This window comes from Gallinula chloropus, assembly GCF_964237585.1.
Source record: "Gallinula chloropus genome assembly, chromosome: 4".
NCBI lineage: Eukaryota > Metazoa > Chordata > Aves > Gruiformes > Rallidae > Gallinula > Gallinula chloropus.
This window is the reverse complement of record NC_140088.1, coordinates 91,140,334-91,157,523: the sequence shown is the minus strand read 5'-3', so window position 1 is coordinate 91,157,523 and position 17,190 is coordinate 91,140,334. Positions and strand designations below refer to the sequence as shown.

At 52.3% G+C, this 17,190-nt stretch overlaps 1 protein-coding gene across 1 annotated transcript in view; it reads right to left on the bottom strand.

Moving 5' to 3' along the window:
- The window catches only part of SHROOM3 (shroom family member 3), a gene marked incomplete at its 5' end in the record, with an annotated part of 133,130 nt that overhangs the window by 30,550 nt on the left and 85,390 nt on the right, over window positions 1–17,190 (bottom strand). The window contains one exon of the mRNA XM_084262730.1: window positions 470–598. Coding sequence (XP_084118856.1) covers window positions 470–598 — 129 coding nt within the window. The remainder of the gene's footprint in view (window positions 1–469; window positions 599–17,190) is intronic.

Genomic DNA, 17,190 nt, shown 5'->3' with positions numbered 1-17,190 from the left:
CAGCACTGGCTGGCAGTGCCACCCCGGCCTTGCTTACTTTGCACAGTGGAGGGTAGGAGGCAAGCTTTCCTGAGGGATCGTGGTGTGCACGCTCAGGAGGGTGAACAGCCTGGGGCTGTGCTCTCCTTTCCAACACCTGAGAGATTGGTCCCAAGCTCCAGATCCCCCCTTTGACTAAGGATGTTCACGCATCACCCCATGGTTTAGAAACCCATCAGGACCCGCCACCTTCATTACCCGGGGTGAGTCTGCTGAAGGTAAACAAGCAGGGGAATTGAACCCAGTGCTCCAGCCAAAGCTGGAGGGCCACAGGCTCTGGGCCACATCTCCTGCTCTACTCCAGCACTGCTGCTGCCCTTGCTCCCACAACTCCCACAGCTCCCAGGAGTGGAGTTGGCCAGCTGCTCACCTACAACACTGGCCACAAAACACACGCAGCAGAGAGGGACACAGACACACACGTTCTCACCTGGGCTTCAGCCGTAGCTTAACTCCTCCGGACCACGTGGCTTTGCTGGGCTGAAAGTCCGTGTTCACACAGTCTGGAGTGAGCGGGCTGGGGGCCAGGTCGGAGCATCCCTTCGCTGCGTGTGTGTCCCTGTCAGAAGAAACCAAGGCCATGTAAACACTGACACACCAGCCCCTCAGCCCTTGTATCTTAAATTTTCCACGGATTTTAGGAAAGAAGGTAAAACACAGACCCAGGGGCTGAGGCAGGGGCATCAGCTGAGATTTAAAAAGTGTGAAGATGTCACAGAAAAGCCACATGTGTCTTTTTTCTTCTCTGTGTCGCTGCCCAAGCCGGCGAGAGGAGGGGGATTTTGTTCTCCTTTCTATCTGGCCTCCCCGTGGAGGAGCTGTACAATACCACAGCACTGCTGCTCAGCACGCAGGAGAGACATCAGCTGTACCATCCAGGGCAACAAACACCTGCACTTTGGGACTCAAAATCCCTAAGTGTGGAGTTCAGGGTTTGTACCCCCTCCCCACCTGTAACCATCTCCACCAGAGCTCCGGGAACGCTCTGAACACATACGAGTAAAGCTTAAAGAAAGGTCCACGCGGTGAGAGCACAAAACAGAAGCTTATCCCCCCCTCCTCCTGCCCAACTACTGCTAATTCCCCAACGTCAGCAAATAAATATTTACCCCACTTCACCACATGCAACACGGTGCAGAGCATCACTTCAGCTCCTTCCTTCCCGCAGGCGCAGGACAGCCCCAAAACGAGCCGCTGTTCCCCATCGCTCCCGGGGCTTTTTAGCACTGAAACGCGGGAGAGATTTGAAATTTCTGCTTGCTGAAGGAACCCCCCAGGCCGAATAAAAGCGCGCCTGAAAGGACCCCCTCCGAGCCCCCCTCGGCCCGCAGCGGGCCGCGGCCCGAGCTGCTGAGCGCTGTAATTGCCTCTTGTTGTGTGCTTTAGCCGGCTGCGGGCTGAGCGCACATGCCGGCATCTGGGGCTTTGGATAGCTGAGATGGCTTGGATGCCATTCCGGTGAGAGGCCAGCCGTCTTTGTGTCCGGCTGGGTCCTCCCCCACGCTCCCTCCCCAAGCCCCCACGTGCCAGGCAGGAATGTTAAGCCTCACACTGCGGATGAGATGTAGCAGGGAAGCGCGGCAGCACTTTCACCTAGATTAGGGAAAGCGACTGGGCTGGAACGGTCCTTTTTGCTCACCCCACTTATCTTCATCCAAATTTTCCTCCAAATCCTGCCTCAGAAACGCCTGCTCTTTCCCTCTGCCAAATCCCGGGCTGCTTTGTCTCCGCCAGCCCTCTCCTGAGATGATGTCAAGCCTCTCATCTGACTGGACAGATCCCCCTCCCTGCTGCTCCCGTACCGGCCTCGCTATGTACCAGGAGCACAGCCTCCTTTACTGCAGTGAAGTGCCAGGAGCGTTCAGCACTCCGATTCTCTTTGCTTACCATGACAAATCACAGATTTTTAAGAGTGGGTTTTGCTGTGAGATAAAGGACAGTTGGCCTGTTACAGCCCAGGATTTACAGGCTGTACATAAACAATCAATATATGCAAACAGGTACACAATTTTGTAAGCAAACTGTCTTTCCAACAGCAGCATTTAGAGGACAAAAAGTCTTCTGTTTATGGCTTTGTACAGAAGCACGGGAGGGATGGTCCCAGCCCCTATAATACCAGCCCTGAGAGAGACCTGTGCCACACGGGGCCCCAAAAAGCCCCCAGGGAGCGTCTAAGCACAGCTCAAATTCATGGTGAGGCTGCTGCGTGTCACTCCGAAGCCCAATGAGGTGTCTTGCAAGCAGGACCCCATCAGAGGGGAATGGATCTCAGCAGAGCCACTTGTTTTAACTTTGGGCACCCCATGACCTCCCCACCTTGGCTTCGTTTCCCACACAGGGAATGGCCACCCCCTACACCCTCCTGGTTTGCTCAGGATGCCGTGAAGAGAAGGTGCAGTTCACCTAGAGATGCTTCACAGGCAGCGCCACGTCAGGGTGATGCGACCTCAGTTTAGAGGGGAGAAAAGAACAGGCACCATGCTGTGACCCTACCTCACTGACCGGGGGTACCCTCGCCCCAGGGGGGGCAGCCTAGCAGCCTTGTGTTGCAGAAGCTCTGATGTCTGGGGCTCCCACTGAACTGGGGGGGCAATGCAGTTGCTGAGCCCTTTCAGGAAAGGCATCTGGGTGCCTCAAAGTGCTGCCACAATGCTACAAACCTCATCATGACAGGGAGATTGCTTTGAGATAATTCTGAGTGCTGTCTCAACCTGTCTGAAAGCAGATACTGACACGGCAGAAGATGATCTTGGCCATGTTCATAGGAGGTGTCTGGGACCAGCAATGAACTTTCCTAACACGCCTCCGTCAGTGCTCAGTCCCAACTCCCCTATTCATTCCCTAAATAGCAGCTTTGGGCCCTGCCAGGCTCCACAATAGCTGTGCCCCTGCGGTGAGCAGAGCTGCTCGTGTCTTCTCGCCGCTCAGCTATCTCCAAAGTAGCCGGTGACGGTATCGGGACTGGGAAGCTGCCCCTGTGCCAGACACACTGAGAGAGCAATCAATCAGCAGCCTGAGAAACTGATATAAGGAGTGAGTGCCTACGGCTTCCCGGTCACTGCAGCCCAGCCATCTTTCAGCACTTAAGGTCTTTGTTAGTTTTTGGTTTTTAACTAAAAAAGAAACAGCTTTTGAATCACGTGAAGAAAACAAGAGGCAACACAGACTGAACCCCGCCGCGAGCGCAGCTTTCTGAGTAACTTCCACACAGATCCACACAGATCCCACCCTCCCGAAAGGCAGCAGGAGGGTAAGCAGCTTGGGTGTTCCCCCCCACCCCACACAGTGAGAACCCCGTGCTCACCAGCGTGCATAACTTTGGGGTTTACCTCACAGAGACAAAGGAACGTTAATTAGTGTCCGCACGGGCTCTGGGGGTGTTGTTCGGCGGGTAAGAAGGAAATGCTGTGGAGTTTTTTCCCTGAGCCTCTTAAAAAAACCCACCCCTATAATTACTGAGCTCTGTGTGGAACGGCGGGCTCAGTAAGACATTGAAAACTAATCAGCCAGTCTATAAATAACACCATTAATCAAGCCCAGTGGGGAACAGAAGAGACGAGGATCCTTCTCCCGGAGAAGCACACACGCGTCAGGGATGGAGCAGAGCAGCTCCTCAGCAGCCGCCATGGCCCGGTGCTTTCCCAGAGAGGACGATGCCCACGCAGGGGTGCCTCCAGGAGAGCACAGCTCCCTGAGCCCAGCAACACCTGAGCCTGGCATTGGCACTGCAGCCCCAGAGCTGGAGATCCACCCGGACAGGGCCCAGCACCTTCCCTCCCCTTGCAACCCTCTGCCTCAGGCTCACTCAAGCAACCTGGCACCAAGATTCTCTAAGACTTTCCTAAATCATTTCCCAAGGCAGCTCAGCCTAACGATCAGGAGCCCACTAACCTCTGTACAGCTCCTTCTCCAACCACAGCATGGCAACAGCCGCCCTCGTGCAGAGGTCTGGAAGGCCTACCTTGCGTCTTGACCCTCAGGCCTTCTCCTTAGCTCCGCTCTCTGGGACAGCACGGCGTGAGGGCCCCACGCCGGCACCCAGCCTGCTGGGATGCTCTTTAAGGTCCAGGCTGCATTTTGTGTCAGGATGTTGTTCCCAATCCCAGAGCTGAGAAGCACTCCCAGCAGGGAGCGGCCTGCAGTTGTTCTCGTTAGCCCGCCATTTGTACAGCTCGAGTGGGAGACAGGAAAGCCAGCGCGGCCTATTTAAAACTCCTCTACCTCCCACCTGAGGCAGGCAGCTGCCTCTGAAATCTTTCCTTTTCTGCCAAGTTCATGTTTAATTATGAATTGTTATTTATACTTGCTGCTTCCAGCGTGCCCTCAGTATTTAATACCACACATGTTAATGAGTGGCTGTACAGACACCCCGGCCCAGCTCTTCCCTCACCTAAAAATACAGCCTATTCGGATCTGACAGCCAGTGAAGGCGTATGGTACAGTGGACTGAAGCCTTTTATGGAGGAGAGCACGCTCCTCAGAAGTTTCACTGACCCACAGCTTGGTTCCTCTGCCTCAGACAGAGCACCAGGCACCAGCAGCAAGAGGCAGCATCCCCTCTGTGCATCCAGCACTGCCATCTCTCGAGTGAGCATCTGCCAAACATATCCTGATTTTTTACCATCCCCTTCTCAGAGGTCTTCAAGAAAGCATGGGTGGCCTTATTTTCTATCAACTAACTGCCCACAAGCCTGCTTTGGCTCACGTCCTCCCCCAGCTGCCATGAGTCCCCCGCAGAACTCGTTCGCTGTTTCAGGGAGATCCTTTGCTTCTGACCACAGATGCCTCTGACCTCCTCGGCCACCTTATCTGACTCCTGGGCTGACCTCCCGTCACCTGCATACTTGAAATGTTTCATACAATTTATCGTAACCTTTTGGGCTCTTGGCTCCTCTTTCTCACTTTCTTTGGTCTCCGTTATCCTTATTTATAATCTTCACATTCCAACACTGAGTGGTTTCCTAAATCAAGCCAAGACAATAACAGGGGGAAGGGGTGGGGGTGCTTCTGCCCAGCAGATCCCCAACAATTACATCTGGAGGGGCTGACCAATTTCAGCCAGGGGCCACAGAGGTATTATCCTCAATGAATTATACTCCATGTTTCATAAAAAATCATTCCCTGAGTAAGAGAAGCAGCAGCAATCCTTGCTCTCATTGAGCAAACGCTGCGCTATGAGCTCAGCCACCCAGCAAACAGTTCCCAAGGCAGAGAGGGACTTTACACAGGGAAGCTGTACAAAACCAAACTCCTCAGGTTCTGTCTGCTCACAGCATTCATTTCCCAGCACATCACCCACACACTTCTCCTGCCTGTGCCACCACCCTGTGCTCTGCTTTTCTGCTTCACTGGCTGTACCTCCAGGTATGAGTCTAGGATATGGCTGAGATCACCCATAAACAGCACCCAGAACTATGTTTAGAAATGATTGAAGTTTTTAATTTAATTATTTTGTTTTTAAATGGCTATTTTTCTAATGGTTTCCCCTCTCAGAGTCGTGAGCACTTATTTTAAACAGACGCCAGGTTTGCTGCCATGGTAACAGAAGACCGAAGTCCCAGAGGATCAAAGGCCCAAATGTTAATAGGTTTAGTAATTTTTAATGTCTCATTACTTCTAAGCCCAGTGTTATTCCTAGAAGAGAGGATGGAGCTTAGATTCTGATTTTTAAATCATTTGGGATCAACAGGAGTGTTTAAAACCACTATCAGAGTAAAAAGCTTTCCTAGAAAACAAACTGCTCACACGCTGACGCTTCTGAAATTGAGATGAAAGCAAGGAACTCCTCTTCCAAGTTCCACAGGGATTTGTAGGCATTTTATTCACTTCAGATTTTTCCCCCCTTTGTCTTCAATAGGAATGTAAGAAGCGACCCTCCTCTGCTACAGAACTAGCCAAAGCACAGCCCAGCCACAGAAATAAGAAGCAGCAGCAAAGCAGACCTTGGCTCTGACAGCCCTGCAAGGAGAGAGATGGAGGAGTTAAGGCTGCTGGTTTATCCTCATGGCACCCCCATGTTACACAATGTCACAGGGCTCCTGAGATCCCCGGCTCAGCCAAGTGACATAAGGAGAGTTTGGCATCTTCACCTCTGGCTATCCTCATCCAGCAGGCTACACGCGAGCTGTCGGCAGCTGATGAGCTGGAATTACGTCTCCTTGTAAATGAAAACGTTCCCCCCACCTCTCGGCCTTCCTGCCTCCTCCACACTGTCAGGGAGAGGGCTCCCCACCCCAGGCAGGGTTGCAGAAGGACCTTGCACTCACCACTGGGCAGATCCTCCCACTCGGCCTGAAGTGAAGAGACTGGATTGCCTATGTAGTTCTTACTTTGTTACCTCCTGTGGCAGGTCCAGAAATAGCCCATAATCCACATATCCATCACGCTCACAGAATCTGCTTGAGCTGGAGTGGAAGCACCCCGTGTGTCAGAGCACAAAGGCCCAGGGTCCGGACGGGGCGCGTGTGGGTCTCAGCTGGTAGTGGGATGGGTTTGGGGTTGTTAGGCTGTGCTCATGAGACCCCTGAGCCAGACAGAGAGCCAGAACTGGCTGGAAGTATGTGAGCATAACAAGTTTTCATCAGGAAAACTCTCATCAATTGAACTGAAAAGTTCTCCTTGGAAAGCATACAGTTTGGACTAAAGGTTTTGCTGGAAAAAGTCTCTCAGTGCCTGGGTAAAATCCCTAGCCTGACGCTTAGGATGCTCAGCTGGGATAGGGGAGAGCCAGGTACAAGTCCACAGACAGATAAATCCACAGGCAGATAAGGAATTCAAGGCTGTTTCATGGGCACCACAAAATGTAACAGGTTCTACCCGTGAAATCCCCCGGAAGGGCCCTGTCACCCTAACGCAGAGCAAGACAGGGTTTGAAGCCTCCCTCAGGCTCATCGGGCACAGGAACCTTGGGGTTAGGTATGCTTCCCACATTTCTGCAGCAGGATCAAGTAGAAACCAGAATATCCATGTCTTGGGGTCAGGTGGGGCAGTAAAGCTCAGGGAGCAAAATCCCACAGAGCCCAAAATCATCCAGAACGCTGCTGGCTGCTGCTTCCAAACACCAGGATTGCTCCACACAAACATTCCCTGTGCGCATCCCGGCCATACCCATGCTGACATCTGTTCAGGCAGGATTACTAGAGCTGAGCTTCGTGCCCTAAGCCAATCACCACAAGGGACAAGGACAAATTTTCTGGGAACAGTGCAGAGGTGGTTTGTTTTTTTCTAAATGCACAGGTAGTCGTTCAGAGGCAAATTAAAGAGCTCAGAAATAACTGAGCTCTCTTGGGGTGGTGATTTTTAGATGGATATATCTCAGATTTAAGCATCCATCTCATTCTATCCAACGGCTCCTCATGCCAAGCATAACGTATTTGAGGGCAAAGAGACACAGAAGGCGAGAAGTCACCTGGAATTCATTCAGACTCACAGATTCCCTTCTAGGAGGGCTCTTCACTTAGGCAGCTCCAATTTAAACACCTTCGATGAGCGCTCACCTTCAGGTCCACCGAGAAAAAGCCTGGAGTAAGGAGACTGCATCTGAACTGTGTGGTACTGCCTAGCCCTACTTGTCCAGTGTGTCCCTGGCTTTCCCTTTTTCGCTGAGATTGGATGGGGTTTTGTTTGACCTGACCTCAATCCCACCATCCAGCTGCACTGTGTGTGCACGGTCCCGCTCAGACGCTGGAGCGAGCGGCTCTCGGCGCCGTTACCTGTTTGCAGGAAGGGCTGTGAAAAGGAGGATTCACATTCATTTGGGTTCCTGGCTCCATTCGGTGTTGGCCAAGGGATCTTTGAGAAAATGAACTCCCCCTTTGTCTGGGAAGAGAGCCCTAATCCTCGGTTTGCCCCGGAGGATTACTGGGTGCTTAGAAAGGCACTCACATGCACATTTTTGGTTGGTGCCAGCTGCATTCGGGTCCACAATATGTAGCGGTTCGCTTTGGTCTTTCCCTTTGACAGTAAGGCATTCCACTGCACCCAGGCCTCAACCCCAGAGACTGCCACCCTTTTTTAAAGACACCCCAAATGAAATGCAGGTCTTGCCCTGCTTTGCATGAGCAGCTCGCCCCCAGACAGCCCCTGTGAATTCAGCGGGCGGGCAGGCAGCCGGGCACGCAGCCCTGAAGCCCAACAGCCTTTTCATGTGCTGTCGAAGCACACGGTTCCCTGCATGGCCCTGCCAGAAAGACCCAGACCCTGGCTACAAGGAACAACCTGGAGGGTTGGGAAATTAGCTTTTATCCCATGCCAATTCCAGGCCTTTTGTAACAGAAGGTTACGGTTGTACTCCAGTAAAGCTTACTGCTTGTGAGACAGTCCCACCCAGAGAGCCTGTCGGCTCAGGCACCAGAGCCCGGGCTGTGGTATATAACGCACCCTGACTCTGCTTGGGAGTGAAATGCTCTCCTGCACCTTGGACTCAAGAGGCACATTAACCTCAGCACTCAGCTTGGTGCCATCAGCAAATGTGCTGAGGATGCACTTAATCCCACTGTCAGTATCATTAATAAAGACATTAACCAGCACCGGCCCCAGCACAGACCCTTGAGGAACCCCACTTGTCACCATCTTCCACCTGGACTTGGAGCCACTGACCACCACTCTCCAGATGTGACTATCCAGCCAATTCCTTATCCACTGACATATCTCTCCAACTTCCAGGGAAGGATGTTGGGGGGACTGTGTCAAAGGCCTTGCAGAAATCCAGACAGAAGACATGCGCAGCTCTTCCCTTGTCCACTGATGCAATCGCTCCACTGTAGAAAGCCACTCGTCATCTTCAAGATGATGAAGAGCTCATGCAAGCAGGGCTGTTATCGCATCTGTCTCTTTAAGGCCCATGATTACCTCACACAGGTGAACCAGTAAGGTGATCTTTACAGGTTCTGGGGTATCCAGGTGCAGAGTCACGCTGATCAAAAGTCACTCTGTACACACCATGACACCCAACACAAAACAAAGGGCAAGCTGGCTGTAAAGGACAAGTGTGAATGAAGCGACTATCTGCAGCTCCTACAGAGAAAGGCAGCTGTGAAAAAGCAGCAAAAGTCATACAGAATAAGGACTGGGTGTCATTTTATGATTAGAGAATGAAAATGATTCCATGGGAAGAGACAACAAGCCCTCCAAGCTGAGAAAAGAGTTACGTCCCCGGAGCGAGAGTCAGTAAGCAGAAGGTATCACCCAGAATCACTCTTTGGACACTCACCCTTCAGAACCATGATATTTTCCAGACACAAAAGGGCTGTCCTGAACATCAGGCAAGACGTGCCCCACCTGGGACCTGGCCCAACGGGGTGCAGACCTGAGACCCGAAAGGCAAGAAGCTTTCCCAGCAGCTCCCTGGAGCTGGGGCAAGACTGGATCTGCTGGGGCAGTGGTTTGTGTGAGCGCTTCCTAATATGCTAGAGGCAAAGCAAACTAGGTCAGTGCAGAGCAGCAATTTAAATGGTTTAAAGCTAAAGATTAAGGGAGTGCTTGCATGAACTGTCCCAGTGGCAGATGGATGAATCTCTGGCACCGATGAGCAAGCGAGGGCATTAATCTCTTCCGCCAGCACAGCTGGATCTCTCCCCCTCTCTCTAGCTTGTGTACTTGTTGTACTTTAAGGAACACATCCTGAATTTTTACCCTAGCAGGTCTCCTTTGGATGTTCCTGAAGTGCTGGGACCAGTAGCTCAGCTGTATTTTGAAAAACTGGTCCCAGAGGTTGGTGCTGGGTGAGTGATGGTCTGAGTGTTTATGAAAAAGCCTCATAGTCACACTTGTCATGGGCATGGTGGATGCTCAGCAGCACGAACTGCCTCAAGCTCTGCAGCTCAGTTGCCTCTCTGCTCTCTGACCTGGTTATTTTGCAGTGTTTCCTGGTATGCCAGATTGAAATTGCAGTAGCTTGCTGGGTGGGGTGAATTTTACAGGCCTACCTAAAACACCTTCATGGGTGTAGCAACACCTAATCCCCAGAATATGAGCTACTCTGTATGAGCTGCTGCTCCATCCTCATCACCCACCTCTTCCTGGACAAATTCCTGAATCCCTTACTCAACAGAGCATCTGTTTACTTCCTCAGGACTTCAGGTCTGGTGAGAAATGAGCATAGACTGAGTAAGAAGAGAAGGATTTGGCCAGCTGCTTTACAAAACGCAATCTCTGCAGCACCTGCAGCATCACTGTGCACCGAGTTCTGAGACCTGCAGCTCTTGGAGTGTAGAAATGCAAAGAGAAAATTCTATGGCTGCTTTGCCCATGAGCTGCCCCTCCATCCCTCAGGCAAGAAACACTGTCATTCATACCTCCTGTGAATCACATTTAGTGGACAGACCCAGTGGAAAAACAGGGTACTGGTCCATGGAGGCCACAAAAATAGCCTGGCAACGGCAGGGAAATGAGTTTTCTGAGTACATACAGGGTGTAAGCATGGAGCAAACAAAGCCTGATAATTAGAGCAGAGCTGCAGCCCGGCCCATCACCTCCTTGTACTTTTGGGTTTAGAAGTACAGTGGGTTTGCCCAAGCATCTAAATGACTTCTAGCACCTGCTGGTCTGGCAGAGACACGAGTGGTGTCTGAGAGGAGTCTGGAAAAGGACGAGGACTGCAGCCACGACAAGACACGTCAGACGAGAGGGGAACCCTTGGCCTCTGTCTCCCGGCGCTGTGCCTCAGGGCACCCCCACTGTGCTCACACAGCCCCTCAAAGGGGAACCAGCCTGCCCGACTCCGCTCCGGCAGTGACGGAGGCCCTGGCACCTGCAGCTCCCCAGCAAAGGCAGGAACCGGCCACCCAGCCCGGCCCTGCGGACCCAGCTGCCGCGCAGGGCGGTGGGGGCCTGGCCACCCCTAACCCAGTGCTGGGGTGCGGGGAAAGGCAGCCCCGCCGCCCCACGGTCCGCTGCCGGTGGTAAGGGGCATGCTCAGGGAATGTGCACAAAGCAGCTGATTTTAAAGAAGCAGGAGGGAAGTGAAGAGCAGGGAGGACTGTGAGCCCCACTGAAGCGATGATTCCAGCCTCAGCGGCGGCAGAAGCATTGTGAGGGTGGAAGAGACAAGTGGGCTGGAGTCTGCTGATTAGTGCCCAATGGAGATGGATGAGAAGCTAACAGCAGGGCCACAAAACCCTCCTGAGTTGCCAGCAGCCAGGCCTCAGCCCTCCGTGGGCTTCTGAACGGCATGGCTAAGGAAAGGGTTAACTTGTCTCTGTCTATAGAAGGAAGCTGTATACAGCCCCTGGTAGATACAGGGACAGTAACATCCTCGCTGATGCATGAAGTTAACTGGAGAATCTAGAAATTTCAGGACTAATCACTTGTTACACAGTGTAACAAGTTACTGCCTTCCTCCTGCTGGAAAGATACCACAAGCATCTTTCTGGTAGAGCCCTGTGTGTGGAGGCTCTTCTGTGCAACCTCCCAACAGCAAAACTCTTCCCTGTCACCTTATCTACTGCATGTTGCTCCAAAAAGCCCAAGTCGGGACCCAAATCGTCCTGTGGGCTCAAAGCAAGATCACAGAATCACAGAGCTGTAGGGGTTGGAAGGGACCCCCAGAGCCCATGGGGTCCAGTCCCCTGCCCAAGCAGGGTCCCTGGGACAGGGCACACAGGTCGGTGTCCAGACGGGGCTGGAATCTCTCCAGAGAAGGAGAGTCCACACCCCCTGGGCAGCCTGTCCCAGGGCTCCCTCACTCTCATTGGGAAGAAGTTCTTCCCAGATTGGTGGGGAACTCCCTGTGCTCCAACTTGAGCCCATCGCCCCTTGTCCTGTCCCCACAGACACTGAGCAGAGGCTGCCCATGTCCCCCTGTGTGCCACACAGACTAAGGCTGGGACTTGGGATGCTGTGCTGCAGGGCTGGATTAGCGCCTGTGGAGGCCAGGGAAGTTCACACACTCACCTAGATGAGGTCAGGGGCTTTCCCAGTGATGCTGCCCTCAAGTACCAACAGGACAAGGTACCCCCAGGAACAGTGAAGAGAAATCACACCACAGGTCAGGGTATGGCTTTGATTTCTAAGGAAACATCTCAACTCCTGTTGGGTTCCCAGGAACATGAAGGTGCTGATGTGTAGGCAAAGAACCTTTCACAGCTCTTGGGACCCCCCAGAAAACCCCACTTAGCCTAAATGCCTACCAGCTTTTAATGGGACTTTCCTCACAGGTCACTTAAGACACATCTTACAAATCCACCCCAAACCATTCTGTTGGAAACAGCAGGAACCACTCTTCCTTAGAGCAGCTCCAAGCACATCAAGAAACTCAGAGGAGATGACCACCTCCCCCTGCAAGGCCAACCATCAGTCTGACTTAAAGTCTTCCTCATGGGCGCCATTAAGTTGATGCAAGAGAGTTCACATGAAGAACTCTTACTCCCCAGTGTGGACACCTCTCAAAGGGAGCCTGAGCTTCGCTAGGGACAGGCAGGGATCTGTTATCAATGGCCTGGAGATCTCTGCTCTGCGTGTCAGTAGGAAAAAGGGGAGCCACACATATTCCCAGTCTCAGCCTCTCCTCACACAGGGGACACGCTGTGACCATCCTCGTCAAAAAGAAACACAACCACTCCAAAACGAAGCCTTGGTGGAGCCAGTCCCAAAGAGAAACTGTCACTTGAGTCAGAAGTGCCAAATTCTTCCACAGAGCGAACAGCAAACCCAAATCCTATTAAGCAGCCATCAGTGTCAATATTTATTCCTTACAAATCAGGGGCAAGGAGCCTAATAAATGGTGTCAGACTGAGCCTGGTGAGAGGGAAGCGGAAGGGGATAGCCTTGGGGAAAGGACATGACATTAATCAGCATCACCCCTGCAAAACCCTTGACAGAAACAAGGTAGTAAACTCATTAGCCACTTAGAAACTAAGCTCCTTTTTCACTTTGCACAGTGATAGCCTGTGGTTTCCAGCCTGAAGGTTTGGCATCCTTCACAACAAAGCCACCAGCCCCCAGAAAATCTTTTCAATCTACCTCTCAACACACCTCTCTCCAGTCTGGAGAGGCTGTGCTGCCTCAACTGCTCCTTCCCCGACACAGAGCGGCACCGTCCTGAGGTCTGCACCGCTCTGCGCTAGGTTAGCACTGGAATTAGCAGAGCTGGGAGAGATGCCAGGCAGAAGGTACCTGCCCAGGAAGACAAACAAATAAAAAGATGATTTCACAAGGCAGACTCCTCAGTCACAGAGCTGCAGGGGTTGGAAGGGACCTCCAGAGCCCATGGGGTCCAACCCCCTGCCCAAGCAGGGTCCCTGGGACAGGGCACACAGGTCGGTGTCCAGACGGGGCTGGAATCTCTCCAGAGAAGGAGACTCCACACCCCCTGGGCAGCCTGTCCCAGGGCTCCCTCACCCTCACTGGGAAGAAGTTCTTCCACATAGTTGCTGCTACAAATGGAATCACAGAGTCACAGGGTTGGAAAAGCCCTTTAAGATCGTAGAGTCCAACCGTCCCTGTCCTGTGCTGACCCAGATCCAGGGTTGGGGACTCAACCCCCTCCCTGTTCCAGGCCCTGAAAACTCTTTCAGCTTCTCCTTCTCCCTGGGGATCCCTCCTGCTCCTGGGTGTACAGGTACACCATCCCATTGGGTGTGCTCACAGCACCGCGCCTGCAGCCACGCTGGAGATCAGGGAAGGGAACCAGCCCAGCTCAGGCTCTGCCCGATGACCCTGCTGAAGATGCCTGTGCCAGGGCCTGGAAAGACACCCAGCTCTCCTTTCCTCTGCACCCCTGTCCACACTGGGTGAAACACAAGGATGGTGCCAGGTCTTCTGACTGATGCAGCTCAGCAAAGACATTTGAATTTCTCTTTGCCCCTCACCTGACACAGAGGCCAGGTTTGGGTTTTGCTTCCCTGCTGTTGCTGGGACTCCTCTTACCCCACGTCTCCTTGTTTCTCTTTAACAACTGCTACCCTGTTCCTCAACCTCCATACCCAGGATCTAATGATCTGCCTGGCACAGCCAGGGCTGATGCACATCCCTGACAGACCAATGGGTGGGAAATCTGCTTCCAAAGGAGCTGTGAGCTGTGTAACACTACAGTTTCTTTCTCCCTGCCGGGATGAGAAGACACAGTGTAAGACACACACGCTCCAGGCTTGATCTTTCCATCAGGGCTGTAGCTTAGTTTCTGGAGCTATGCTTTGCAGCCCAGACTTGCTCCCATCTCTCCAGGGAAACTGAAGCATGATCAGGATGGATCCTGTCCCCACTGTAAGCATACAGTGAGCTGGCCATCAGTTATCATCACGTCCTTTACTTAAATTAGTCTGAAATGGAGCCTGTCTGCAGCTCAGAGTCTGGCTGTAACTGCAAAGGAATCTGTGCCCTCCAGAACACACGAGATGGGATCAGGTCACCACTGGAGTGCACTTGGCTATTTTTATTGTCTGACCAAATACTTCAATGCCATTTTAAGCTGCTGAAAGAATAGCAAAGATGAGATTTTTGGGTTTTTTTTAAAGCAGACAGGCTGGCAGTCTGTAAGGAACTCTGTCCTTTTAACTTCTGGCCCTTTCTGAAATTTCTGCCCCGGTTACCAGGATGCTGAAGGCATTCTGAAGTCACAACATGATGAAATCTAATCAGGTTGAAGTGGGTTGGTTTAATTTTCATCAGATTCCTCCTTCAAAGGCAGAAATGTACCCTTCCTGATCCTTCTCCCTACCACCAGGACTGAGCCCATAGAGCAGTTGCCGCTCCATCAGAAAAACCCCACCCAGTCCTCTTCCATCAAGAACAACCCATGCTTGAAATTCCTCGTGTTCCTTTAAACCCAAAGGACAGTGACACTAATCCAAGGTCTGGTGCAACTAGAATGTAAAGGATTAGGGAAGTGGCTGGCAGCTGAGCACAGGCAAGCATGCATCACATCACAGCCAGCCAAGCTCTTCCCTCAGCTAAACTTGGTAACAACCCTCCTCAATCACCGCAGTCTTCTCTTAGCTCTCTTCTTTCCACTTGGGTGTTGCAAAATGTTATGTATTTAGAGAAATGTTTAGCTCTTTATCCTCTTGCAACTTGGGGTTCTGTGAATTACCTATTTTCACCACGGCACTCGCCAGGAAAATGGAGATGTGAAGGTGAGTGTGCAAAGCCATGGTTTGCATCCCTTTTGCTCTCCTCCACGGGACAGGATGATCCCCATTGCATCCCCAGGAGAGAGAGAGTGGTGAGAGGAGAAGGGCGACTCATGCTCTGACTGCCAGACCTTGAGGCTGTCAGACAGGATGGCTGGCAGTGGGAAGCTGTGAATCCTACTTTTGGAGGGGAGTCAGGGCTTGTCTAAAACCGGTACAAGAATTTGGGAAACACTGTCACCATCTCTCCCCTAGTTTACAGGAGTTTAGCTGAGCTCCAGATATTCCTCTGGCAGGGCAGTACACTTTATCCCCCTGTGCAGCTTGCCTGTATGCCCAGTGATACACAGGTAGTCCTTGGGTGGTAAGGCTCGAGTCTCCCAACTGCACTCTTAGAAGAATCCAGAGCACAAATAAGCTTCCACTTGGGGACAGTCAAGAATAAGGCAATTAGTTCCTCATTTCAAATGCCTTTGGGGCCAGTTCTGCAGCTGGCAAAAATCAGCTTCATTGCATTTCCATGTCACTAACAGGTTTCCCTTCCCATCTGAATGCTGGTATCGTACAGACCCTGGCCACAGCAGGGCTGATCCTGCTGGCCATAAGCTGTTCTCTGCTCCCACATCCTTTATAGTCAGCCAGGTTGTCACTGTGAGCACGGAGAGCTCATCACCCCGAGCATGGAGAGCTCATCACCCCGAGCATGGAGAGCTCACCACCCTGTGCATGGAGAGCTCACCACCCCGAGCATGGAGAGCTCATCACCCCGTTAGTCCCGCTGAAACCCGCACTAAGAGTCAGGTCAGCCTACCCCAGGTTTCAAATTGAGCATGTGTTGAATCAGGGCCCTCGACACAGGGCCTCAGCCCTTCTCCTGCTGCCAGAAGCAGAGGTACCACAGACTCCACCTGGATGTCCAAAGGCCAACCCTGAGCCCTGGGTACCAAAGTCCCAGTGCTGGGCACGGGAACGCTTTGTCTAAACAAATGTCAGGGAGCTAGAGATTCTGGTGGGAATCACGTCGGGCTGGGAAAAGAAGAGTGGCATTATAAAATACCCTGTTTAGAGCACAGCCTGCTTACCTGTTTGCTTATACAGTCACTGTGGTGAGGAAGCCCAGGAATGGAGCAGATACCACCGTGCTGGATGTCCTGCGGAGGCCGCAGTGAAGGATGACTGCTCATCCGGAGGGTCTACCTTTGAAAACAGAGTCCTCCCAGACTAAAGAAACACGGGGAGGATGTTACCCCCATCGCTGCCGTTCCCTCAGCCCCCTCCTCAGGTCCACCTGCTTGCTCACTGACCACATCCCACTGCAAGGAGCACAGCTCCTCTCCTGTTGCTGCCAAGAGCTAGGCCACGACTCAGAGGGAGAAGGACTCTCCACCACATCCAAGGTCCCTTGGTTTGCCACCTCTGGAACACAGGGACATTGGACAAGGCTTTCAGCTGCTGCAGACTCGCAGCTTGATGTCTCCAGGGGGAGGATTCCCACCTGCTGTGGCAGCAGCCCTCCCTGCACAGCAATGCCAGGGAGCCCAGAGCTCAGTGTGAGTGTAGTTGTTGGCTTCTCAGCAATGTTTTACCCCTAAACTATCGGTCTGCTGATTTCTGGCAGAAAAGCCCCTGTACTTATTAAACTTTCCCATAAAAATTAGAGTAATCCTTAATTAAGTCCAACCAAACTTCTCTCTTTCATTTAAGAACCACGGTGCCAAGCACTGTTCAGTATGGGCCAGCAAGCTCTCAATCCCCTAAATCCCCATATTCTGGACCTGAAGGAACACCCTTCTCTCTCCCACGTGTAGGCTGGCTTGGACTTCACCACTCCTAGCCAAAGGAGTTTCAGGACATTGATTTTTCCTTAACATTGTTCCTGATAGAGTCAAGGAAAGTCTTGACAAGCACCTAGCAGGACCTGAGTGAGATCTTCACTGCTGAAAAAACACAGTGGGTGGCTGAGGTTCACCCCACTGCTTGCTGGAAAAAAGAGAAAGAAAGAAGAAGAAAAAGCAAAGCCTGGCTGAGTTTTGGGGTGAAGAATGTGCCTGCTTCAGTGGCTGCTGTCACCTAATGGGCAGGG